The sequence below is a fragment of the Crinia signifera genome, chromosome 2 (assembly GCF_055691185.1).
Source record: "Crinia signifera chromosome 2, ASM5569118v1, whole genome shotgun sequence".
Classification (NCBI taxonomy): domain Eukaryota; kingdom Metazoa; phylum Chordata; class Amphibia; order Anura; family Myobatrachidae; genus Crinia; species Crinia signifera.
This window is the reverse complement of record NC_139218.1, coordinates 154,705,922-154,733,301: the sequence shown is the minus strand read 5'-3', so window position 1 is coordinate 154,733,301 and position 27,380 is coordinate 154,705,922. Positions and strand designations below refer to the sequence as shown.

The following is a 27,380-nucleotide window of genomic DNA, read 5'->3' as shown; positions in this document are numbered from 1 at the left end:
CTCAAGGGGGTAGAGCAATGTCCCAGCCAGCCATGATTGGCTGGCAGTGGTCCTTTTGAAAAAAAAAATTCCCACCCCCATGGCTGGCCCGCTATTTACCCCTGCCGCCGATGCCCACTGAACAGGCAAGGTAAGGCAAGACACTGAGAAGAGTAAGGGGAAGGCAAGCTGGCAGGAGTAGAGATGGGGTGGGGGCTGTTTGCAGGAGCAGAGAGGGGATGCTGGCAGGAGCAGATCAGTGGTGATAGAAGGAGCTGGTGCAGGGAGGGAAAGGGGGGATGGTGGCAGGAGCTGAGATGGGGAGGTGGGATGCTGGCAAGAGCTTAGATGAAGGGGGGATGCAGTCAAGGCATATTAAAGAAGTAAGGATGCGGCAGAAGCATAGATGTGTGATATGGAAGGGGGCAGGAGCGGAGATGCAGTGGATGGAAGCGCAAGGTGCAGAGATGGGTAGTGGGGCTGCTGGCAGGAGCAGAGATGGGGAGGGGGAGCCTGGCAGTAGCAAAGATGGGAGGGGGGCTGCTGGCAGGAGTGGATATGGAGAGGGGAGGCTGGCAGGAGCGGAGATAGGGAGGGGGGATGCTGGCAGGAGGGGAAATAGGGAGGGGGATGCTGGCAGGAGCAGAGATGGGGAGGTGGGCTGCTGGCAGGAGGGGAGATGGGGAGGGGGGCTGCTGGCAGGAGGGGAGATGGGGAGGGGGCTGCTGGCAGGAGCAGAGATGGGGAAGGGGGCTGCTGGCAGGAGTGGAGATGGAGAGGGGAGGCTGGCAGGAGCGGAGATGAGGAGAGGGGATGCTGCCAGGAGCAGAGATGGGGAGAGGGGATGCTGGCAGGATCAGATCAGCGGTGATAGAAGGAGCTGGTGCAGGGAGAGAAAGGGGGAATGTTGGCAGGGGCGGATATGGGCAGGGGGATTCTGGCAAGAGCAGAGATGGGCAGGGGGCTGCTGGCAGGAGCAGAGATGGGGAGAGGGGATGCTGGCAGGAGCAGAGATGGGGAGAGGGGATGCTGGCAGGAATGGAGATGGGGATGGGGCTGATGGCAGGATCAGAGATGGAGAGGGGAGGCTTGCAGTAGCAGAAATGGGGAGAGGGGATGCTGGCAGGAGCAGAGATGGGGAGAGGGGATGCTGGCAGGAGCAGATAAGCAGTGATAGAAGGAGCTGGTGCAGGGAGGGAAAGGTGGGATGCTGGTAGGAGCAAAGATGGGGAGAGGGGATGCTGGCAGGAGCGGAGATGGGGAGAGGGGATGCTGCCAGGAGCAGAGATGGGGAGAGGGGATGCTGGCAGGATCAGATCAGCGGTGATAGAAGGAGCTGGTGCAGGGAGAGAAAGGGGGAATGTTGGCAGGGGCGGATATGGGCAGGGGGATTCTGGCAAGAGCAGAGATGGGCAGGGGGCTGCTGGCAGGAGCAGAGATGGGGAGAGGGGATGGGGAGATGGTGAGTGGGGGTGCTGGCAAGGCAGATTAAAGAGTAAGGATGCCGAAGGAGCAGAGATGTGTGAGATGGAAGGGGGCAGGAGTGGAGATGCAGCAGATGGAAGCAGAACTTGCAGAGACGGGTAGTGGGGCAGGTGCAGAGATGGAGAGGGGAGGCTGACAGGACACTCGCAGCTTATGGGATCCCCTCGCTCACTCTCTTTTCACTCACTGTTCTCCACCAGCGCCAGGCAACAGCTCCAAGCTGAGTGCTTTCATTCAGGTCTCTCTTTCTCTCCCCCTGCTCTTAAAGGAAATATATATATATATATATATATATATATATATATATATATATATATATATATATATCCAAATAGTAAGATGTCACAGAGTATGAAACACAAAAATACAGAGACTGTTTCAAGTAGCCAACGTTTCAGGGAGTTACCCCTTTTATCAAGACCTGAAGTGCACTGAACAGACCGACACATTTATAACATACATGACTTACATGAAAGTGTACCCATCACCTGTCTGGCCTGCCATGTGGGGTCCGGTGACGTCATCACTGTGCGCCTGGAGGGACTGTCTAGCACCTCCCGGGGGCGAGGCTTCCACTCAATCTCCAGTTGCCATGGTTATCTTAGTTGTGTAAGTTTAAAACCGCGTGTGCTGCCCGTGCTGCTGGATATAAGTGCCTGACAACATTCTACAGATGCGCTGGTGTTCGGATCTCCTCTGGGCACAATGGCGCTTGGATGGAGCTGGACGTGGAATGACAATGGATAAAACGATAAATCATGAATAATGAAAGTTTAAAACAAGGATCTGCCTGCTGATAAAATTCAAGATGATACAAAGCAATAATGGGGTAGAATATGCAGCATGCAGGTAAATATATACAAGTATATGAAAGGTCTGTGAATCTCAAAAGGATATGTCCAGATCGGCCAGTCTGGTAGTCCAATCCAATTGTCCAATCCAATCCTCCAATCCAATCATCCAATCCTCAAAAATTGCAATTTTGATATCAACTCAATATTTTATAACCAAATGTCTATAGAAATGCTGTGTAAGAGAGCATTTTATTCAGTCCTTTGGGGTACACCATCTGCAACGTGAATATCCAGAAGGTTTCTTGATGTAATAATGATCTTCCTCGATCTCCACCTCTTGTACTTGCTGGTACATGATCAATCATTTTTATTATCATCCTTGAAATGCTGTGATGTGAGTCCTTCCAATGCGGTGTGACTGGTTGGTCAGCTGATTTACCTTCCAATGCAGCTCTGATGTGTGATGTATGGAGCGCAATTCTCTCATTTATCTGTCTTGTGGTTTTGCCAATGTACAGCATGCCACATGGTCATTTTATCTGATATATTACATATCGACTTGAACAAGTTAAGGGGAATTTAATGATGTATTGTTTGCCAATGTGTGAATGATAGAATTTATCCCCAATTTCCATTAAACATCCCATCACCTTACATGTCCTTCTCCAGCGTGTGTCACTTAAACATATAAACATTTCCTTAATATAATACCTGAAATAATGACTCGGAGACTTAGGTTTGGCAGAACTTGTTAACTGATTTATTTTTGTAGAATTTTTGATTATTTATTTTTATTATTTTATTAATTTATTAATTAATGGTGGCCAAGAAAGAACGGCTACTAACTAAACTCCACCCAACTACCCACGTAACAGGCCTAACTCATAACAAGCGGTATCCAACTCAACCTCGCCCCCTTTACTACCCACCCCTCCGGGTGAGGTTGCTGACCCCGACACGGGTGTTACAGCAACAGGCCTAAATGAATGAGAGGTGAGTGCACCGAAAACAAGCCATGTACGTAAACTCAATAACTGATATCTAACTAATTTATTGAAAAACTGCCGTTCTTTCCCGCCTATCAGCTAACGCGATTAAACAACCACTATCCCCCACCCAAACCCAAAAAAGGGGAGGGCGGGCGGGAAATTCTGCAGGAAGAAGAGGAAGCCTTCTCCCCTTCCTGCCCCTATGATCCTTCTTCCTCTGACCAAACCTCCCTTTCCCATAGGGTCCCCGAGTCACCTGCTCTCTGACACGCAGCTGAGGGATGCTTAACCCTCTACATGCCTATGCAGGCACTCCGTTATTCTAAACATCCCATCACCTTACATGTCCTTCTCCAGCGTGTGTCACTTAAACATATAAACATTTCCTTAATATAATACCTGAAATAATGACTCGGAGACTTAGGTTTGGCAGAACTTGTTAACTGATTTATTTTTGTAAAATTTTTGATTATTTATTTTTATTATTTTATTAATTTATTAATTAATGGTGGCCAAGAAAGAACGGCTACTAACTAAACTCCACCCAACTACCCACGTAACAGGCCTAACTCATAACAAGCGGTATCCAACTCAACCTCGCCCCCTTTACTACCCACCCCTCCGGGTGAGGTTGCTGACCCCGACACGGGTGTTACAGCAACAGGCCTAAATGAATGAGAGGTGAGTGCACCGAAAACAAGCCATGTACGTAAACTCAATAACTGATATCTAACTAATTTATTGAAAAACTGCCGTTCTTTCCCGCCAGAGCGGGGTACCAAAGGAACCCCGCACCGCCACCATCTAGACTATTGACTCAATACCTATCAACAGATCCTCCAAGAACATAAAAAGTCCCTCATCAACCAGATGAACTCCATCAGGCCGGAAAAGGTGTTTATGTCCAAACCTGATCCTATCATGAGCAACCACTGCCCCTCCGGAAGCTAACACCCATCTAGCTATTGCCGCATTAAGCTTCTTCCTGGATTCATCAATTGCCTTGGGATTATTAACCCCCCTCCAACATTGCCGGGGAACGATAAATGACCACACGATGGTGCATGTGGGCCAGGCCGATCTAATGGCCGCCAGATCCTCTAAAATCCAGTTGCGCAGCTCTAACTGAGGTATTTTCCCTAGATCATTGCCTCCCAAGTGAAGCACTAGTACTGATGGTAAACCGTACTTGCGTGCGTAATGCCACAGTGAATTCCTAAGGGCCCTCCAGGACATACCCCGTACCCCTAACCACCTAATTAATCCGATGGCGGCAGAGGGGGGACCCTTACCTGTGCTAGCTAGCCTAGCAGCCCAGTAGACGAATAAGTGACCGACTACCCACACCTGGAGTCTATCCATTCCCAGACCTAAGGGAAGAGATGCAAGAGAAATGAAATGGGGGGTTAGAATGGACTGTTAAATTGGGAGCCCCTTTACATATTTATGAGGATCTGCCAAAAAGAAAAAACTAATTTGGTATGACTATTCGAGGCACTTTCAAACAGTGCCTAAGACATGCTCCAATCACGATTGGAGCCATACCAGGACACAAAAGGAAAGAGACAAACAGGGGAAAGGGCCGGGTCTTGGAAAGAAAAGGGATGAAAGGTGTACTCGGCCGGAGAAAAAACGACTAGACCTGCTGAGGGACTTTTAATTAGACTATAGCCAATTTAATAAGCACCAAATTCAGTCCGTCAGATCAGGCAAAAAGCGGGAAAACTCCGGACGCTGGCCCAATAGCAGAGCGTAGTTAAGCCCCGAGTAGGGAGGACATAGGGAAGGGTAAACAAATGACCATCCATCAACACGACAGTCACAAACAGACAACTCAGAAAGACTTATGACAGCAGATGTGGCCTGATATACTTCTTGTAGCTCGCTGAGCGCCATCTCCCTAGGGATTTTATGTCCTCAACCGACCAGCTGGCTTCAGCTGCCGCAGTAGCGGCACCTATTCTAAAGGAATGCGTCCCGAAATCTCGCGGTGACAGGCCCAATCGAGACAGGCATCGCCCCAGCATCCATCGGAACTGGTACAACGTCAGAGGCGAACCATCATAGTGCAGGAGCCAGGATCGCCCTGAGGAAGGTCTCACCAGCATATACAATGTGCCCAATGACACAGGGCACACTGACTCAGGGACAACAGGGCCCATGGAGGACCACCTACCTCTAGCCGACTGGTCGGTCTTGGACCTTCTAATCCTAAACCATAATGCCCCTCGCTCTAAGCGTATGTCGGACAGAAGGAGGGTCGCGTCCCTAGTCTTTGAGGGGGAAACCAGCTCGGATACCCTAAAAGCGCCGTGGTAAGCCATAGAAAACGCTAGCCTAAACAGGAGCGCCTCGAACGCAGAGCTAGCGCAATGCCCCACCTTTTCTAGCAGATCACGAAGAAGAGGGGCATTAATTGGCCGGCGACAGTCTGGTGGGGCTGGCACCCTCCGTGCCCAGCCCTTCATGGCCTTAGTGACTAGAAAACCCTTAGTAAAATCCGGCCGCCCTTTAACCCTAGCAAAGAAAGATATGCCCGCCAAGTACCGAGCCGCCACTGCCCTAGATTTTCCTGAGCTATATAAAAACCAAATGAAAGATAGCAACCGCTGCTGACCCCGCCTACCTGGCTGCGCGCCCCCTCCTGAAAATGATTCCCATTCTGCCCATGCCTGCCGATAGCTTCGCAGAGTACTGGGTGCCAATGAGGACTCCGCTAGCCCCTCCAGTCGGGCTCGATCACCTGCCAAACGTAAGAGGGGCAGGGTGTGCCCAACAAATCAGCGTTAGGAGCAAGATCGCGGAAACGCTGCCATTGAAAACGCGAAAGCGCGTCAGCTATCTCGTTATCAACGCCGGGAACATGCTGGGCTCTAAACATTATGTTGTGACGCAGGCATTGGAGGGAAAGCTGCGCCAGGATTCTTAACACTAACAGGGATTTGGCCTTCTGATGATTAATGGCGTGAACAGCGCTGAAATTGTCGCACCAGAAGAGCAGGCTCCTGTTCGCCAGGCGCGGTCCCCAGATCTCCATGGCAACCATTATGGGAAAAAGTTCTAGCAGCAATAGGTCCCGGGTGAGGCCCTGGCGGGCCCACCCCCGAGGCCAAATCTCCGCGCACCAATGCCCATCTAAGAAACAGCCAAAGCCAGCCGCTCCGGCTGCATCTGTGTACAACTGAAGCTCTGAGTTTACCACGGTCGGGGCCAGCCAAATCCGCACCCCGTTGAAATCTTCTAAGAACGAGGCCCATACCCTCAGGTCCCGCCGAATTTCGGCAGACAGGCGGACTAGATGGTGCGGTTTGCTCACCCCGGCCGTGGCCCTCTCGAGCTTCCTGCAAAAAAGCCTGCCCATGGGGATGACCTTGCAAGCGAAGTTGAGCTGCCCCAAAACTGACTGCGCCTGCCTCAGAGGGATCTTAGACCTACTCCCGCATTGCAAAATGGCCTCGCTGTGCCTGGCTACCTTGTCGGCCGGCAGGCTACAGCATCCCTTTTCAGTATCTATCAAGATACCAAGAAATGACAGACAAGTACAGGGGCCCTCGGTCTTGTCCTCTGCGATGGGGACCCCGAAATGCCCGAAAATCGTTTGAATCCTAGCCAGAGTGCGGGCGCAGTGATCGGAGCCAGCCGGCCCGATGCACAGAAAGTCATCCAAGTAATGGGCGAGGCCGCCCCCCTCGGATGAACTCTCAACACACCAGTGCAGAAAGGTACTGAACTTCTCAAAAAATGCACAAGAAACAGAGCACCCCATCGGCAAGCATCTGTCGATGAAATACTCCTCTCCTATGCGGAAGCCCATGTACCTAAATGAACTGGGGTGCAGGGGAAGAAGCCTAAAAGCCGACTCAACATCTATCTTAGCCATGAGTGCCCCCTGTCCAAACGACCGCACCATTGCCAGGGCATCGTCAAATGACTGGTAAGTCACCGAACAATATTCCTCTGGGATGGCGTCGTTGACAGAAAAACCCGCTGGGTAAGACAGATGCTGTATAAGGCGATACTTCCCCGGGGCCTTCTTAGGGACCACGCCAACTGGGGAAATAACCAAGTTATCTAAAGGGGGGTGAGAAAAAGGGCCTACCATGCGTCCTAACTGAATCTCCTTATCCACTTTTTCCCTCAAAACTTCTGGGAGTGAACGAGCGGATTGGAGGTTACGATATGACCCGCCCTTAACTTCCTTTTTAACTGGCAAAACAAAACCTGCTTTAAAACCTTCAAACAGAAACAAGGCAGCTTCCCTATCCGGGTAGCGCTGTAACCAATCGGCCATGGCATCCACGTTCACAGGCGAACGCGCCTTACCTAGGATTCCCGCCCGCCGCTGCTCTGGGTGTAGCGGCCGCCGCCCCTTTATTGGGGCGGGGGCCCCGAAAGCAGTTGGAGGCTGGGTGGTTTCCCGAACAGTTAATGCATATGTGTCGAAAACGACAGCGTTGGCCCATCTGACAGGAGGAGTTATTAAATGCAAAGCATTTCCCTTTTGATGTGCCTACCGCTACGGGCCTATTCGTTGCGACAAAGCGGCGCGCCGGAAAGGTCTCCTGCGTCGGTCGCTGCGAGGCTAGTGAGGCCGCGGCGGGAGCCGGGGTGGCGGAGGCAGCCTCCACCGCCCCCGACCCCATGCGCGTGAGCCCCATCCATATTTCTACGTCCTTGCACCCTAGGTCAAGTATGAATAGGCAGTCCTGCTTGCGCCGGAACTGCTCATCATACGTTCGCCAGGCCGTGCCCCCGTACGTACGCTGCATTTCGTGTACCATATGTATATACCTAATCACGTTCATGTGTTCGTCCGGCCGATCCTCCAAGTAACAGGCCGCGAACACACAAAACCCCGCCAGCCAGTTGTCATAAGACCTATAGGCCTCGGACCCAATGCCGCCCTTGTCTTTGGCTGCTTTGAACGCTTTCTTAGAGTCCTCCGTCAGACTGAACACGTCAACGTAATCACCCCTCTCTATCTTCTTTCTGCAACTCTACGCAAGTTACTTCTCTTCCTCTCTCTACGGGATATGGCGGATAACTTCCTGCGCTTAGACTGCTGCGCCCTCTTCCCTGCCTCCTTCTTGGCGTATCTAGCTGCACGCTTGCGCGCCCTAGCTGAGCTCCCCACATCAGACCCACCCGCTGAGGAGGAGGAGGAGGAGGAAGAATGGTTGCTCCCAGACCCGCTAGAGGAAGTGCCCTGCGCAGACCCTACGTCATCCTCAAACGAGACCTCACCTGAGGAGTCTGGCTGTGCAGCCCACGTATCGTCGTCATCCGCGTCATCACTGGTGTTGCCGGCGTCAGCCTCTTCTTCCAAAGGTAAGTCGTCGAGGTAGGGTTCAGGGGACCTATGCCTTGGCCTACCAGACCTCCTGCGCCCCGCGGCCCGTTGCGCCTGGCTAGATGTAGAGGGCCGGCCCTCTATGGCCGCTACTGCCGACCCCACTTCCCTGACGGCCTGCATAAGCTGGGAGCAGCCTGGTAAGGGCTCTGCCCGTGGCCTTGCTCCCCTACCCCTCCTAACCCTGGGCTCCCTACTCCCGGAGGCGAGGCTATCGGCCAGGGGACCCAGGGCGCTGGCCATGGAGGTGAGGGCAGAGGACAACATGGCTGGATCAAAGGCAGCGGTCGGGGTTGCCCGTGTGCGGCTCCTACCTGGGCCCTCTGCAGAGCCCGAGCGACCGGCACGGCCTGCATCCCCCCGCCACCATGCCGCGACTCGCCCGTCATCCTCTAGCTCGCTCCTGCTCATCCCAGCCCGGCCACCCCGCAGCATCCCACTGCCTTCCTCAGCCTCATCCTGCAGCCGCCCAGCGTGACTGGATGAGCCACGCTGCCTGACACTTTGCCGCCTCTGGCTGGCAGCAGCGTGACTCCCGTTTGAGTCCCTATCGTCAGACCTTTCTGACGGAGCATGCCTCCCCCCCCGCTGCGGCCTGCCGCGGTGTGTGCGGGCGTCGGAAGCCCTGCTCGGCGCTGGGGACAGCGATGCTGTCCGCACCGCGCCCTCGCCGGCTACGGCCGCGCCACCATGCCTCTGTGCCCCGCGTGACGCGCCGGACCTGGAGCCCCGGCCGGCGCGTCGCGATGGCGCGGTCCCCCCACGCTGCGCCCGGCCAGCCCGCCCCCAGCAGGCCGCGGCGAAGCCCGCGCACCCGGATCAGGCGCAATGCCTCTACCGGTGCGCGTCACTCCCCGCGACCCGCGACGAGCAGCGGGCGGCGCCGGAGGCTGCGGGGAGAGGGGGGGCAGCATCACCAGCATCGCCGCCATCATCCCCTGAGAAACGAGCAGGGCGGCGGGCAGAGCGCCATACATGCAGTAATTGACGACATAGTCAAAATTAACCTGCATGTACTGACAACAGGGAGAGGAGGGAGGGGGTGTAGTTAATGACCCATGGGAGTGCTCATCGCTCTTCTGTCGTTGTGTACACACTGGGCGATATTATGATTGATATAACTCATAGGGACCAAAATGAGCGATATCATTCATTATATTCCCCAGTGTGTACGCACCTTAAAATGTAATGCACTAGAGTGCTCTGTGTGGAAGCGGTACAGTACTTATATTCTTTTTTTGTTTTGTTGTTTTCTTTTTCTTTTTGTTGCTTTAAGTAGTGTACTGTAGTTTTAACCTGCCATTGCAGAACTGACCCCTGCTCTTAAAGGAAATATATATATATATATATATATATATATATATATATATATATATATATATCCAAATAGTAAGATGTCACAGAGTATGAAACACAAAAATACAGAGACTGTTTCAAGTAGCCAACGTTTCAGGGAGTTACCCCTTTTATCAAGACCTGAAGTGCACTGAACAGACCGACACATTTATAACATACATGACTTACATGAAAGTGTACCCATCACCTGTCTGGCCTGCCATGTGGGGTCCGGTGACGTCATCACTGTGCGCCTGGAGGGACTGTCTAGCACCTCCCGGGGGCGAGGCTTCCACTCAATCTCCAGTTGCCATGGTTACCTTAGTTGTGTAAGTTTAAAACCGCGTGTGCTGCCCGTGCTGCTGGATATAAGTGCCTGACAACATTCTACAGATGCGCTGGTGTTCGGATCTCCTCTGGGCACAATGGCGCTTGGATGGAGCTGGACGTGGAATGACAATGGATAAAACGATAAATCATGAATAATGAAAGTTTAAAACAAGGATCTGCCTGCTGATAAAATTCAAGATGATACAAAGCAATAATGGGGTAGAATATGCAGCATGCAGGTAAATATATACAAGTATATGAAAGGTCTGTGAATCTCAAAAGGATATGTCCAGATCGGCCAGTCTGGTAGTCCAATCCCATTGTCCAATCCAATCCTCCAATCCAATCATCCAATCCTCAAAAATTGCAATTTTGATATCAACTCAATATTTTATAACCAAATGTCTATAGAAATGCTGTGTAAGAGAGCATTTTATTCAGTCCTTTGGGGTACACCATCTGCAACGTGAATATCCAGAAGGTTTCTTGATGTAATAATGATCTTCCTCGATCTCCACCTCTTGTACTTGCTGGTACATGATCAATCATTTTTATTATCATCCTTGAAATGCTGTGATGTGAGTCCTTCCAATGCGGTGTGACTGGTTGGTCAGCTGATTTACCTTCCAATGCAGCTCTGATGTGTGATGTATGGAGCGCAATTCTCTCTTTTATCTGTCTTGTGGTTTTGCCAATGTACAGCATGCCACATGGTCATTTTATCTGATATATTACATATCGACTTGAACAAGTTAAGGGGAATTTAATGATGTATTGTTTGCCAATGTGTGAATGATAGAATTTATCCCCAATTTCCATGGAGCTACAAGTGGTGCACTCTGTGCATCTATAATTTCCAGGTTTACGAGAGAGGAAATTAGTGGGTCTGGATATCGCCATGTCTGTAACATCATTGTGTACTATAATGTCCTTAATGTTTTTGCTTCTCCGATAAGAAGGCAGGATGCTTGTGCTGTTCAATGCCGGTAAGGTTGGATCCTGAGACACTATTGGCCATATTGCTTTGGCCTGCTGCATCAGTTGAATGCTGGCTGTTGTGTACTCCTGGGTCCATACAACCGCTTTCTTTTCGGTTTGTGAAGGTTTACCTGCTAGTGCCTCTTCTATGGTCATGGACAGTACCTTAGCTTTTGCCTTTAATAGGGTTTTCGGATGATACCCTCTTTGCAAAAATCTGCGCAGCATGTGATCCATTTGCGTTTTGGTGTCCTCAGGGTTACTGTTAATTCTTCTCACTCTGAGAAATTGTGAGAATGGTAAGGATCTCTTTAATACATCCGGATCGTGACTTGTCCCCTGTAGACAAGTATTTCTATCGGTGGCTTTGTAGAACATGGTACTAGATAGTTGACTAGCTGCATTCTGTGTGACTTTGACATCCAAGTAATGTACTATGTCATAGCTGCATTCAAACGTCAATTCGGACACTGTAAAGCGTTTATGTTTTTAATGGTGTCCTGAAAGGCTTTTTAACCCCCTGTCCAAAGCAGCTTGCCAGAATCAGCGCTGAACAGAGAGTAAGTGTAGTCAAGCTGGAGATACCTGCGTCCCTGTAAATAGGATTTTTTTTCAGGATGTTGAACGGAGCTCTGTCCCCCTGCTACCACTCACGCGCTCGTCCCGGCCACGCCCCCCCCATATTATAATTTTTTCAAGGCTTAGTACATATAGCCCTCTACAATATCATTAACAATATTGTTTGGTGAAGTCATTGCATCCTTGCTCCATACATGCAGTAATTGACGACATAGTCAAAATTAACCTGCATGTACTGACAACAGGGAGAGGAGGGAGGGGGTGTAGTTAATGACCCATGGGAGTGCTCATCGCTCTTCTGTCGTTGTGTACACACTGGGCAATATTATGATTGATATAACTCATAGGGACCAAAATGAGCGATATCATTCATTATATTCCCCAGTGTGTACGCACCTTAAAATGTAATGCACTAGAGTGCTCTGTGTGGAAGCGGTACAGTACTTATATTCTTTTTTTGTTTTGTTGTTTTCTTTTTCTTTTTGTTGCTTTAAGTAGTGTACTGTAGTTTTAACCTGCCATTGCAGAACTGACCCCTGAGTGCATGATGTGTCCCCCTCAATGACATGGTGCATTTTATTATCACCTGGAATCTCCTTGAATTTAGTTTTCAAAAGTAAGCAAGAATGTGTAAGGTAAGAGTGATGTGTGAGTGAGTGAATGTGTCTTACATTTGAACTTCTGTGTGTAGTTTGTGCGTGTGTGTGTGTCAGGAGACTTTAGGGGGAGGTTAGGGTTAGGCTAGGGTTAGGTTGCGGGGTGAGGGTGTTTTGGTAAGGCTTTAGGAAGGGGGGGTTAGGCCACAACATGAGGGATTGTGTCATTGTGATAGAGCGCAGGCTGGGCACTGAGGGAGTGCGTTGCATACCCTCCAACTGTTACCGATTTAGCAGGTACAGTACCGTTTTTTAATGGTCTGTACTGGCTAAATCTAACTGTACCGAATGTACCGATTTTTTTTGTAGCCAGCGCCTCTGGGAGTTGTAGTTTTGGAAACTGTCAGCATCCAATCAGAGTGAGGATGCTACAGTGAGCCACTGAAAGTGCGAGCGACTTGACCAATGAGGGCTGTGCTGGGAAGAGTGATGTGAGCTGCAGCCAATGAAGCGGCTAAATGTAGGCTGTGTGGGCGCGTGTGAGACTTGGTGACAGTAGCCGAGTCTTGCACACTGTGACTGTGCGCCGGGTGTATCGGTCTGTGCAGGCGAATACGGGACATTGCTGCAGAGCTGGATGAGATGCCAGTGCCCTGCGCCAGCTTCTCCCTGATACCTTGACATACTAGCGGCTTCCTGGTCGGGTGTGAGGGCCGCCCCGCACCTGATGTGCGGTGACCGGGTCTGGGTGCTGGGGAGTGGAGCGCTGGTGAGTCCTCCCCGGGGTTAGGGCGGCATGGTTAGAATATAAAATCATGCTGAGCAGGGGATACGGGGATGGGGCAGCCAGGCAAGGAGCATGGAATAAAAAAAAATGCACAGTACACATTCGGAAAGGGGGTGTGAACACGCCCACTTCCCCTGTGGCCACGCCTACTTCACACATGGCCACACCCCCTTCCCGAATGTGTACCGATTCCTGCCCTTCAGATGTTGGAGGATGCTGGGTGAGGGAGCACGTCAATGGGATAGAGCGCAAGTCAGTGTCATAAATAGTGCAGGTCATGGAGTGAGGTAAAGCATCAGTGTTCTACAGCACATGCTGTGGGTGAGCTAGCGCGTCAGTATGATACAGCACAGGCCACAGGGTGAGGAAGAAAGTCAATGTGACAGCTTGCAAGATGAGGGACCATGTCAGTGTGATAGAGAGCACGGGCTGCCATGTGAGGAAGTGCATCAGTGTGATAGAGCACAGGTTTTTAGGTGAAGGATTATATGTAATTATGTGAAAGAGCAGTATTCTGGCCATTATGTGTAAGCAGCACTAGCTTGGGCATTATTTGTAAACAACATTACTGTGTGCATTTTGTGTATGGGGCAGTACTCTGGGCGTTATTTGAAGGTTGCATTACTGTGTGCATTTTATGTAAACCGCATTATTCCGTGCAAAATGTGTATGGGGCATAATGTGTAAGCACCATTATATGTAAGCAGCATTATGTGTAACCTGCATTACTCTGGGCGTTATGTGTAACCTGCATTCCTCTAGTCTAGGCATTGAGGCCCTTATTCTAGTTCACTCTTTCTGACAAAATCCTTCTTAGATGGATCAAACCATGTGCACTGCAGGTGGGGCAGGTGTTACTTGTGCAGAGAGAATTAGATTTGGGTGGTGTTTTACTTCAAAGTGAGATCTATATTGCAGTGTAAAAATAAAGCAGCCAGTATTTTCCCTGCACAGAAACAAAATGACTCACCCAAATCTAATTCTCTCTGCACATTTTACATCTGCCCCCCTGCAGTGCACATGGTTTTGTCCTTCTAAGAAGGATTTTGTCAGAAAGAGTGAACTAGAATAAGGCCCTATGTGTAAGCAGCTGTACTCTGGGCATTATGTGAAAGCAGTATTATTGTGGGCATTATGTGTAAGCAGCATAACTGTGGGCATTCGGTGTAACCTGCATTGCTCTGGGCATTATTTGTAACCTGCATTACTCTGGGCATTAAGTGTAGGCGGCACTAATGTGGGCATTAGACGTAACCTGCCTTACTCTGGAAATTATGTATAAGTGGCATTACTGTGGGCATTATATGTAAGACGTATTACTCTAGGCATTATGTGTAAAAGGCAATACTACTATTAGAATTTTATATAAGGGGCACTACCGTGTGGCATAATGTGTGTAAAGCAGGGCTGGGCAACACCGGCCCTCCAGATGTTAATGAACTACACATCCCAGGATGCTTTGCATTAGTTTTGCTATGTGGCCATGCTGAAACTGATGCAAGGCATGCTGAGATGTGTAGTTCATCAACATCTGGAGGGCTGGTGTTGCCCAGCCCTGGTGTAAAGGGTACAAATGACTGAAGTAACATAAATAATTGACTCTACTGTGTCTCATAATGGGAATAAGGGAAATCGATGTGTGGGAAATGTGAATCAGTGGCCCTACATGCTAATAAGATTGTGCTACTGTGTGGCGTAATTTTAGAACATATTCCTTTTGAGTACACAACTCCTTTTTTTGTGGAGTGTGCCTCTAGCATGTGCTCTTCTATAAGGTATGGGAGGGAGGGCGCAAATTTAGAATTTGCATGAAGGCGCTGAACACCCTAGCACCGGCCCTGGTGGTCACCATTAACGTCATGACATTATCACATTACGCAGTCAGATAGGATGACTGTGAATATAGCAAACAGATGTGGAAAGACATACCTAAATAATGATAAACGAGTTAGCATAACAGAAAGGATTTATTTCCTAGTGTGGAATGAAGGTGGATTAAAGTTACATTGAAAGTGAACATAAAGTAAAAATTATATTGCATGCATCTATTTTCTGTAAATATTGTAAGTGTTCAAAGATGGTATAGATGGCTGAAAATGGGATGTCAAGTAGTTACTCATCTGGCCCAGATTTCAGAATAATTTATATAGCAGTCCTATTTTCCATAGATTGTGTTAAGTAAGTATTTTGTAAAGATCCAGTATCATTCTATTGCTTAAAAAAACTTCATTGTACAATCTGATGACATGATGACTATCGGCATAACATACAATGGGGGAGATGCACTAAAGGTAAAATGCATTTCCCCATGAACTAAAACTCACTGGGTTTTTGCAATATAGATTAATGCCAGAAAAATCTGGAGTTACTCTATAAAAGCCTATGGGCTTCTCTCCGCCGTGGTGTTTGAGGGATCCATCACTTTGAGACTTACCTTACGCTAGTAATCGCTTATACGATTATTAACAAAGCGGTAGCTGGAGAATGCCGGCGATGTGGGGGCGTGGATAGTAGTGCACCCCCCCACATGCCTTAATCAGATCTTATATACGTTTGTTTTTCTGTTGTTAGTCCAGGTGCTTGCTTAGTACACAAGAGACGAAAGTTAATATACTTTAACACATACAGTGCTGTCTGCTGTATTAGTGCAATCCAGTGAAAGTGCTGTATAGTCCAGTCAAGTGATGCAGTGTGTATAGTCTAGACCAGTGAAAGTGCTGTACAGTCCAGTGATATTGTGTGTATAGTCCAGTGATATTGCTGCATAAGTCCAGTCCAGTGGCACCAGTGGCGTAACTAAGCCTCCGCAGCCCCCGCCATGGCGGGGAGGCGCAGAGTAACTATGGGCGCCTGGGGGGCTGCGGTGCTATAGTTACCCGCTTCGCTGCTGCCTGGCCGCATCTGCGGTCACTGTCCCGTCACTCGCTCCCGGCGCCGGCTCCTGCTGATAATGAAAAGTGACACTTAGAAAATGGCTGCCCCCGTATTGCAGACAGTTTTGGCAGCCATTTTCTAAGAGTCACTTTTCATTATCAGCAGGAGCCGGCGCCGGGAGCGAGTGACGGGACAGTGACGCAGATGCGGCCGGGCAGCAGCGCAGCGGTGACTGAGGGAGATTGGACGGGACAGTGACCGTCAGGTATGAGTAGGGGGGGGGGGCGCCGAAAAAATTTGGCGGGGGGGCGCAAAATATATAGTTACGCCACTGAGTGGCACTGCTGCATAAGTCCAGTAATACTGCCGTTAAAGTCCAGTGATACTGCTACATCAGTTCAGTGATATTGCTGCATATGCCCAGTCCAGTGGCACTGATGTTAAAGTCCATTGGTACTTCTGCATAAGTCCAGTAATATTGCCGTTAAAGTCCAGTGATACTGCAATATCAGTTCACTGATATTGCTGCATATGTCCAGTCCAGTGGCACTGAAGTTAATGTCCATTGGTACTGCTGCATAAGTCCAGTAATACTGCCATTAAAGTCCAGTTATATTGCTGCATAAGAGGGGGGGTTGTTGCAGCGCTCTCAGATTTTAATGAGTGATAAAAAAATTTTGTACATTTAATAATGACACAAAACATACAATAAAATTAATAAAAACATCAAGTGGACCAATTGATATATATATGTGATATAACCTGCTCTGGTAGACACAATTTGAGGAGTTGGAAAGGCACTGGAGTCCAATTTATAATCCCAATTATGTCGCTGGAGTGTCCCTGTCCAAATTAGGACTACAGATGTAGCGGGATTCATCTTTGCAGGGGATGGCGATGGCGTCGCCATTGCCATCCCCTGCCCCGCCACCATCTGTATGCCGGAAGGGGATGCGCGCGCACAAGGTGCGCGCGCGTCCCCTTCCAACGGTGCTGCCCTCGGTCGCCCGGTAACCACACCGGGCGACCGCACCCCCCCACAGTGGCCGGAGGTCCCCCCCCAGCCCCCTCGAGCGGGAGGCGGACAGTATTGCGTCCGCCTCGCCGCCCAGATACTCAGTCAGATAGAGTCAGTCAGATATCTCAGTCAGATAGAGGCGCCGTGTTGCTGGCGGATCGCCAGCAGCATGCTGCTGGCGATTCGCCAGCAACACTGAGGCAAGATTCATCTGTATGTTGCTTGTAGGGATCCTCTCTAAAGTACGTATTGATGCAATGAGAAAGGTAGGGTACTCCAATAAGAATCCAAATGAGCCGTGGTCGTCACCCCAATCCGGATTAGGATCCTTAATCAATTTCTGATATACACTAACATCATCTAGTTGTCTGAGGGCTTCCTGTATATATTGGGTCCTGTCCTGCATTACAAGACCACCCCCTTTATCTGCCTCTCTCAAGACTATGGAAGTATCTTTCATAAGAATATTAAGTACCTTCCTCTCATCCTTACTTAAAAAAAAAAATTATCATTGAGATTGGTTCACTCATTAAATCTGCAACAACCCCCCCTCTTCTTTCCGTATATTTAATCAGGGACCTGACTAGTCCCTAGTTGCAGCTGCTCACCCTGAGTAAAACGACCAGGATCAGCGCTCTAAGCAGTTTTCTGTTATTGTTTTTTCATATTGCTGCATAAGTCCAGTCCAGTGACAATAACTTTAAAGTCCAGTGATACTGGTACGTAACTTCACTCCAGTGATACTGCTGCAAAAGTCCAGTCTAGTGGCACTGCCGTTAAAGTCCATTGGTATTGCTGCATAACTTCAGTAATACTGCTGTTAAAGTCCAGCGATACTGCTACATAAGTCCAGTCCACTGATACTGCTGCAAAAGTCCAGTCCAGTGGCACTGATGTTAAAGTACATTTGTACTGCTGAATAAGTCCAGTAATACTGCCATTAAAGTCTAGTGATACTGCTACATAAGTCCAGTCCAGTGACAGTGCTGCATAATTCCACTCCAGTGATACTCCAGAAAGATAATGGAGAACCAAAATTTTGGGGATAAAATAGTAAAAGAACAAGAACCACTTCCTCCTAGTACTGAAGCTGCTGCCACTAGTTATGACATAGAACATGAAATGCCAGCAACTTCGTCTGCCAATTCCCAATGTCATTGTAGATGGCATGTAAAATCTAAAATGGCAAAGTTCAGTAACTTGAAGAAAAAAAAATGTAAATCATTTGAGGAGAAACGTAAGCTTGCCAATATGCCAGTTACGACACGGAGTGGCAAGGAACGGCTAAGGCCCTGGCCTATGTTCATGACTAGTGGTTTAGATTTACACAACGATCTAAGCCCTCCACCTGCCCCTGCTAGAAAATTTAAGAGAGTCATCAAAATACAGCAAACAACTCTGCCTTCTAAAGACATGGTATCACAAATCCCCAAGGAGAGTCCAAGGGTGTTGGTGGTTGCGATGTCTGACCATCCCATCTCTGTATGGGAAGAGGTGGCTCCTTCCATCATTTGCACACCCTCTGCATATGCTGGAAGGATCACCCACAGTCCAGTTCCTGATTTTGAGATTGAAGGTGTCAATGTTGTACACCAGGAGGCGAATATTAATGAAGCTGGTGCTGAGGAGGAAGTTGACAAGAAGGATACTGCTGATGGTCATGTGGTTTGCTTAAATAAGGCACCAAGCAAGTTAGTTGTTGTCCATGGGATGCAAAAGGCCATCGCCATGCCTGGGCAGAAGACCAAAAATCCACCTCTTTGTCTGGAATTATTTTTATCCAGATCCGGACAAAAATTGTCTCACAATATGTAGCTTATGTAAACCTGCAATAAGCAGGGGTAAGGCAGTTGGCTACCTAGAGACAACCTCTCTTATGCATCACCTGAAGTTCGTTCAGAAGTCACCTTTTAGTTCAGAAACTGTGGCTAGGACCATAAGCAGTCCAGGGACACTTAAATCCCTTTATCCTGTTGTATCCAAGCACCTGAAAACCACACCAGTAAGTCACTCCTCATCAATTTCCTCATCAATCCGAATTGGAGGTAGTCCTGCAGGCCATGTCACCAGCATGACTGACTCCTCTTCTATCCGGGATTCCTCCAGAGGATCCTGCAGCACTACACCGGCTGCTACCACTGCTGCTGTTGCTGCTGGGAGGGGTTCATCATTCCAGAGGGGAAGTTGGAACACCACTACGTCTTTCACTAAGCAATTGATCATCCAACAGTCGTTTGCAATGAGGACGAAGAACAACAGCGGTCATCCTATGGCAAAGCAGATAACTGCGGTCTTGACAGCTATGTGGGTGTTGTCCGTGCATCCCGTGTCCACCATCAGTGGAGTGGGATTTAGACAATTGAAGGAGGTATTGTGTCCCCGGTACCAATTGTACTCACTGCCCAATTAACCAGGGACATGTGGACAAGTGGTAGAGTGCAATCTAAGGACTATATGACTGTAACAGCCAGTTGACTGGGTTGATGCATCGCCTTCTGCAGAAACATCTCTGAAATGCCAACTCCTTCCGAGGCAGGCTATGCTGTGTATCACCAGTTTCAGTAAGAGGCACAACGCTGACAACCTCTTTGAGCACAGTGTCTTAAGCCACTTAGACTCTCCTTTGTGGTATAGGACAATGCCCGTAACATTGTGCAAGCAATACATATGGGCAATTTCCAACATGTTTTACCCACACAATGAACTTTGTGGTGAAGCAATTTCTTAAAAGTGAAAGGGCGTGCAGGAGATTTGCGGGACATGTTTGCCATTCTGCCATTGCTTGCCGAAGACTGGAGCGCTATTAAAAACTCCTGACTCCTGCCCTGCCAACCTCAAACAAGAGATTGTGACGCACTGGAGCTCCACCCTTTATATGCTGCAGAGGATGGAGGAGCAGCAAAAGGCTATTCAAGCCTACACAGCCACGTATGACATAGACAAAGGAGCGGGGATGCACCTGACTCAAGCATAGTGGAGTCTGATTTCTGTGTTGTGCAAGGTTCTCCAACCATTGGAACTTGCCACACATGATGTTATTTTCAACACTGCCAGCTTGAGTCAGGTCATTCCCTTGATCTGTTGTCTGTTGCAGAAGCAGCTGGAGAAAGTGAAGGAGGAGTTAAAGCATTGTGATTCCTAAAAGCATGTACCTATTGTGCAAGGATATGAGGGTGGTCAGTCTATTAAAGTCAGAGGAATACATTCTGGCCACCTCAGTTTAAACCATATGTTGTGTCTCTGTTTATGGCGGACACAAGTCTACAGTGGTGCAAAGACCTGCTGGTCAGGAGATTGTCATCTGAAGCCTACCGTGACATGGCAACAACTCCTCCTTCATTTTATCCTGCACCTGTGGCTGCGAGGAAACAGCTCAAAATTCCTACCCGACCTATTGGCATAGATGCAGGACAGGCAGGAGTAAGTTTGGACATCTGGTCCAGACTGAAGGACCTGCCAATGATTTCTGACATGGCTACTGTCATTGCATACGATGCTGTCACCATTGAAAAAAATGGTGGAGGATTACTTTGGTGACAGCATCCAAGTACTGGCAGGGAAAAAAAAGCTGTTTGGAGGCCCCTGTACAAACTGGCTCTATTTTATCTGAGTTGTCCCTCCTGCAGTGTGTACTTCAAGAGTTTTTAGTGCAGCTGGGAACCTGGTCAGTGAGCGGCATAGGAGGAAGCTTCCACAAAATGTGGAGAAGATGATGTTCATCAAAATGCATTATCAATTCTTCAAGCGAAGACCAGCAATTGCCTCCAGGGACTAAAGAGGGACCTGTAGAGGGATGAATTGATCATCTGTGAGGATGAGGATGTACGTATTGAAGGGGGTGAGGAATCGGAGGATGAGGATGACATCTTGCCTCTGTAGAGCCAGTTTGTTCAGAGAGAGATGAATCACTTCTTTTTTGGAGGAGGACTAAATAAACCAATCATTTCATCCACAGTCTTGTGGCAGACCCTGTCGCTGAAATGATTGGTTTGTTAAAGTGTGCATGTCCTATTTGTGCAAAATAAGAGTGGGTGTGAGGGACCAAGGACATATCCAGCTTGTACCTATTTTTTTGGCATGATGTGCTCTTTGGGGCCTAGTTTTTCAAACTTCCATCCTGTCTGCCGCTGCAATGCCATTCCCAGATGGGCCATGTGTTTGTGCCACCCATTTTTGTTGCTTGGCATAGTCATCCAGCTACCTCGGTGCAACCTTTTGGCCTAAAAGCAACATTGTGAGGTATTCAGTATAGACAGGAAAAGAGTGGAAATGATTTATTAGCGTAGGAGGTTAATAATAGCGTAGGAGCTAAAAATAAACCAAATTCTGCAATAGTAAAAAAATGTATGTTTTTTTAATACTGGACTGCAACATTCAGATAGATATACAACTTCTTTCAATACTATGGCGATCAGTTGGTAACTATAACCTCCGGAGACTGCCCACCCTTTCCTCCATACTTACTGCAAATGTATGACTTTACCAGCTGTTCCCAAGCCTACGTGGTTACCATACCATCTGGGCAGCACACTAATTGCTTATATCAATTTGCTATTTGTTTTATGTGTTTTGATTTATTTATTTTTTATCAATAAATTTGTTATATTTTATTAAATTTGATTTAGCGCTGCTTTGTATGCAAATGTGGATCCCACACTTGCATAATATCTACTTCATATAAATTAACAATACTGTCCTTTTGGTCCTGTAGTAGTAGTCACTTTCAATAGACCATTGTAATAGATAATTATTGATCAATTGATCTGCACTATTATTTGCCTAATGGCTATATGAGATGGGGTGTTATATCTACAGACTATTCTCTACTACCATGGTCTATTGAAACCCATGTCTGCACAGATACTACCGCTAGTGCAGTAGGGGGCAGTATGGATGGTGTAATAGTTAGCATTACTGCCTCACATCACTGAGGTCATGGGTTTGATTCCCACCATGGCTCTAACTGTGCAGAGATTGTATATTCTCCTTGTACTTGCATGGGTTTCCTCCGGGTACTCCGGTTTCCACCAACAATCCAAAAATATTCTAGTAGGCTACTTGGCTCCCAACAAAATTAACCCCAGCATGTCTGTGTGCATATAGACTGTAAGCTCCACCATAAATAAAAAAAATAATAATAATAGTGCTGGCTGAAGAGGTAATTAACAAATGACTAATCGGATAGCTAAGAGGTCATTCATTCACATCAATATCCGGCCACTGCAAGCAGCTTGTACTGTGCTGGGTAAGTATAATGAGTAACTCTGCGGATGACCAGGCCCCCTCAGCTGTAAGAGCCCGGGACTGCAGTCCTAGCAGCCCCACCCCACCCACCCCCAATGACGGGCCTGCCTATGGTGCTGCACCAGTAATGCTATTATTAATGAATATTAAAAATCTGTTGTTCTTGCTATGTTGTACTTGATTTTTTAATAAAAAATCTAGCACTAGATGTTGTTTACCCTTTTTTTTTATTAAAACTTGCCTATAAATAAAAAAATAAAACTACTAAATATTGTATGATATGATTTTGTTAAACCCTGCTGCAAAATATTGTCAAAATTCATTAATTGCAATTTTTCGCAGTTCATTAAATAACCCCTTTAAGTGTATTGCAATTTAACATATTTTATGGTAAACTGTCAAATTCAACATGTTATCTGTGTTTTTTTCTAGAACCACCCAGCAAGCCTGAGAACTTGTCAGTAGACAGTGTTGATGCTACCTCCTTATCACTGCGATGGAAGACCCCTGAAAAAGAAGGAACTAATGCCATAGATGGTTACCTGATTCAGTACAAAAAGGAAGGCAGTAAGTTTATTCATTTTAACGAAATCTTTAGATTTTTGGTCACATTCATTTAAATGATTTAAACATTTTTACCATTTGACTGATAATCGTCAGTCTGCGCATGCATCAAAGTTGCACTAAGCATGTACTGCATACTTGCCTACCCTTCCGGAATGTCTGGGAGGCTTCTGAGGAAGATGGGCAAGTCTCCCGCATCGCCCCCGCATCCCCCTTCTGGTATTTGGTGCAGCTGGGATTTCGCAGGTCCACGGTGAGGGGTAATTTGGCATAATTTTAGCCCCTCCCCCAATCTGCGGACCCGCAAATTGCTGCATTTGCCTGACATTAGGGCGGGGCTTGGTGATGCCAGCCTCGTTGCCCCCACCATTGACAGATCTCCTCTTTGAGCTTCTCCCAGAGAGGGGGGTGGGAGGGGGGGAGAAGGCAAGTATAATGCAAAAATTTACTATCAAAGTGATTGATAGGCACCATTTAGGTGAGGTGAGGTACACAGGGTTGGAGGCAATTTGGTTTCATGTCTGAGCCTACAGTATCACTGTAATTCCTTATGAAGCTACGATATCTCCAGTTACAATGTCTTAAGTGCCGTACACACGGAGCGACCACATGTAGTCAAATCGGAATGCGGTCAAAAGGTCGACACATGAAAAGGTCAACATGCATTAGGTCGACATAAGCAAAAGGCCAACATGTCAAAGGTCGAAATAAGTTTAAAAAAAAAAAAATTTTTTAAAGGACTTTTTTCCTTAATTCACCATCCTAGTTGACATGGAGGGGGAATATAATAGTGTGTTGAGCACAGAGAGGCACAGTTCCTGAAGCGAGGTGGGTGCAGTGAGCCATGCGAGGGGACGCGGCACACTTATATGATATGCATGTTGACTTACGTCGACACAGGCACTGAAATACCTGAAATAAATTATGTTGACCTTTCCCATGTCAACATTTTGCTTGTGTAGACCTTTTGACCATGTTGGCCTAATGCATTCATGTATTGACCTTTACCTGTCGATTAATAGTGGTCAACCTATTGACTGTCAACTTAAATTGTGTCGAACCTAAGACTCATACCCGTCAAAATCGCCATCGCTTGGGGTATACACACTGCGCGATCTGTGCTTAATATCTAATTTCAGATTGCTTATAAAACTTGCTTTAAAACACCCCGTGCGTATGCCCCTTTATTAGCTGCAGCCATACTGCACATACTGTACATGCAATCTAACTGTGCAGTACATAAAGCAAAATATAAAAATAAATACAAGCCCTTCCCGGCATTAACCAAACATTATAGATTCCCACTCTCATGGTGGTAGGACCTTATGCACCTACATCAAACACAGGCATACAGTATGCACATTACTTACAGTCAGTAAATCACAGTGGACCAGATGCACTAAGCTTCAAAAGTGATAAAATGGAGAGTGATATACAACCAACCAATCAGCTCCTACCTGCCATATCACAGACTGTGTTTGAAAAATGTCAGGCAGAACAAAGCTGATTGGCTGGTTGTTTATCACTCTCCATTTTATCCCTTTTGAAGTTTAGTAATAGTGCATCTAGCCCAATGTCTCATAACAGGCCTTATGCCTGTTTCCCCTGACACAGTTCATTTCAACCACTGATGGGTGCAGGCACTAATTAGACTGCTTTCAAGCTAAAGGTCTAAAGACCCAAATTCATACCTCCCAACATGACCCATGCCAGGAAGGACACAAAGCTCTGCTTCTGGACTTCCCTCTTAATGGGTGGGAGTCACTATTAACCCCCGCTGCACATCGCCGGCATTCGCATTGTTAATAATCGCATATGCACTAACATATGCGATTATTAACTCAAAGGCGATGGCCGGCGATGTGCAGCGGGTACCCCCCTCCCTGCCTGCACCCTTACCTGGCTTTAAGGCCTCTGTTTCCACCTCCCTGCACTCTGAAGAGGTGCAGGGAGGAGGAAGTCACTGGTCCGGGCAGCACAGCAGGAGGCTGCCCGGACACAGGTTAGGGGGGTGCGTCGCGGATCAGCGGGGGGCGCGCCGGGCGGCGGGGGACTCAAAGGGAAGCCCATAGGCTTCCATGGGGTTACACCATCTAGAACTGGCGTAACCCCCCGCAGTGAAGCCCTGGCGGTGGGGCTTTGCTGCATATGAAAATGCGGTAAAAACCCAGAAAACTGGGTTTTTACAGCATTTTTAGTTTGGTGAATCTCGCCCAATGTATGATTGCCATCACCTATTTTAAACTGGTTAATTCATAAGAAAGGTGCTTCAACACAGGTGATACTTATATGAATTAACAGAGAAGTCCACAAACAGATCAATGTGTCCCTCCTGGAGAGGGTCATGTTGGGAGGTATGCAAATTGGCCTCAGAGATAGAGCCCTCCCTTCTCTCACACATCCACAGCCCTTTTCTGGATTTCACCAAAAGCCCAAATGCTCTCAGCAGAACAATCACAGACATCTCCCTGTCTTTTAAAACTTAGGATTGGAACAAATATATGTTCATTTATCACTTTTCTAGTGCTTCTATCTAGGGATGAGTGGGTTTGGGTTAGGGGAATACGGACACCCCAGAACACCCCTAATCGAACCGCTTTCCGAGCCTGTTCCACCATCAGATCCCGCAAGATCTGAACCCTTTAAAAGGGGCGGGCGCCATCTTCACCCCGAACATGGACAGTGAAGAGGCAGCATGTTCTGCCATCAGGTCCAGTGATACTGCTGTATAGTCCAGTCCAGTGATAGTGCTGTATATAGTCTAATCCAGTGATAGTGCCATATATATATATTACAGCCCAGTGAAAGTGCTGTATAGTCCAGTCCAGTGATAAAGCTGTATAATCCAGTCCATTGATACTCCCGTTAAAGTCTATTGGTACTGCCGCATAATTCCAGTCCATTGATACTGCTGCATATGTCCAGTCCAGTGGTACTGCTGTTAAAGTCCATTTGTACTGCTGCATAAATCCAGTAATATTGCCATTAAAGTCCAGTGATCCTGCTGCAAAATCCAGTCCAGTGACACTTCTGTGAAACTCCAGTCCAGTGGTACTGCCATTAAAGTTCAGTGATACTGCTGCATAAGTCCAGCATAGTCATCCAGCTACCTCAGTGCAACCTTTTTGCCTAAAAGCAACATTGTGAGTAGGGATTTGGCCCTAAAAAGGCCGGGATTTGCATCCCGGGATTGGACCTTCCAATACCAGGATTCTGGGATTAGCCTGCGCATGCGCAAATCTAATGCCGGGCAGCGTCTGAGCATCTACTCAGACACTTCCCGGCTGCTACTGACCCCGGCTGTGAACAGTGTGACATGATGTCAGAGGTCACGCTGCGCAGCCTGCCTGCCGATCACTGCAAGGCCTCCTCCGGTCCCTCTAATCAACATCTCACCGCCTCTGGCTCGGGTCCTGACAGCCACACGAATGTCACCTCCTCTGCAGCACATCGCCTCCGGGATGGCTCCTGACACTGCATGCTCAGGTCCTCTCCTCTGTGTTGCACGGCTCGGGACCTCCTCTTCTGTGCACCGCCTCCTGACAACTGCACGCTCGGGTCCTCTCCTCTGTGTTGCACGACTCCGGACCTCCTCTTCTGTGCACCGCCTCCTGACAGCTGCACGCACGGTCCTCTCCTCTGTGTTACACGGCCCGGTCCTCCTCATCAGCACACTGCCTCCTAACAGTCGGCTGCCCGGGTCCTCTACTGTGCGCCACACGGCCCGGCTCCTAACGCACACCCGGTTTCTCTTTGCATTGCACATACTCCAGCCTGTGTCCAGCTCCTGCCTGCTTGTAAGTACACTGCGGGGCAATTGATTTAGGGTTAGAGGGGGGATTAAAGTTCATCATTACATTGATGAACTCAATCCCAGGTATCCCGGGAATCCCGGAATTGAGCATTTTTCAACCCCGAATTCCGGGATTGAAAAAATGCCCTGGGATTGGCATCCCTAATTGTGAGGTATTAGGTAGTCAGGATATACTGGAAATGAGTGGAAATTAATGTTATTGAGGTAAAAATAGCATAAAAGCAAAAAAAAAAAAATGCTGCAATTTTTGCGGTTTATACAGATCCAAAACATGAAACACGGAAGGGTAGTGTTTTGAAACAAATCCAGGTCCAAATCACGGCCGGAGATACAGTCACGAAACCCAAAACACGTTACAATTGCTATGGGCAGCTTCTCCATTCTACCTTTACAAATTCAGGTTAGCGGGAGCCGAAGAGGGAGAGCACCAGGAGCCAGGGCACTGGCTGCAACCTCTATCTTGCCATGTGCTAGCTTCCCATTAAATGTGTTAAAGCTGTGTAAACACGGTGCGATTTGGTCGCTGACCGATTTTGGCTTAAAATCGCTCAGCAATATATTGCTCAGTGTACTGGCAATATATTTCTCAGCAATATATTGCTCAGTGTACTGTTTTCATCAGCGACCAGCAATTTTGTCTTAAAATTGCAAGCATTCTGTCTCT

The 27,380-nt window shown here is 48.0% G+C and overlaps 1 protein-coding gene across 1 annotated transcript in view; it reads left to right on the top strand.

Annotated features, from left to right (window-relative positions):
- Positions 1-27,380, top strand: part of LOC146058914 (myosin-binding protein H-like) — a 144,221-nt gene that overhangs the window by 44,995 nt on the left and 71,846 nt on the right. The window contains exon 2 of the mRNA XM_083171115.1: positions 22,771-22,905. Coding sequence (XP_083027241.1) covers positions 22,771-22,905 — 135 coding nt within the window. The remainder of the gene's footprint in view (positions 1-22,770; positions 22,906-27,380) is intronic.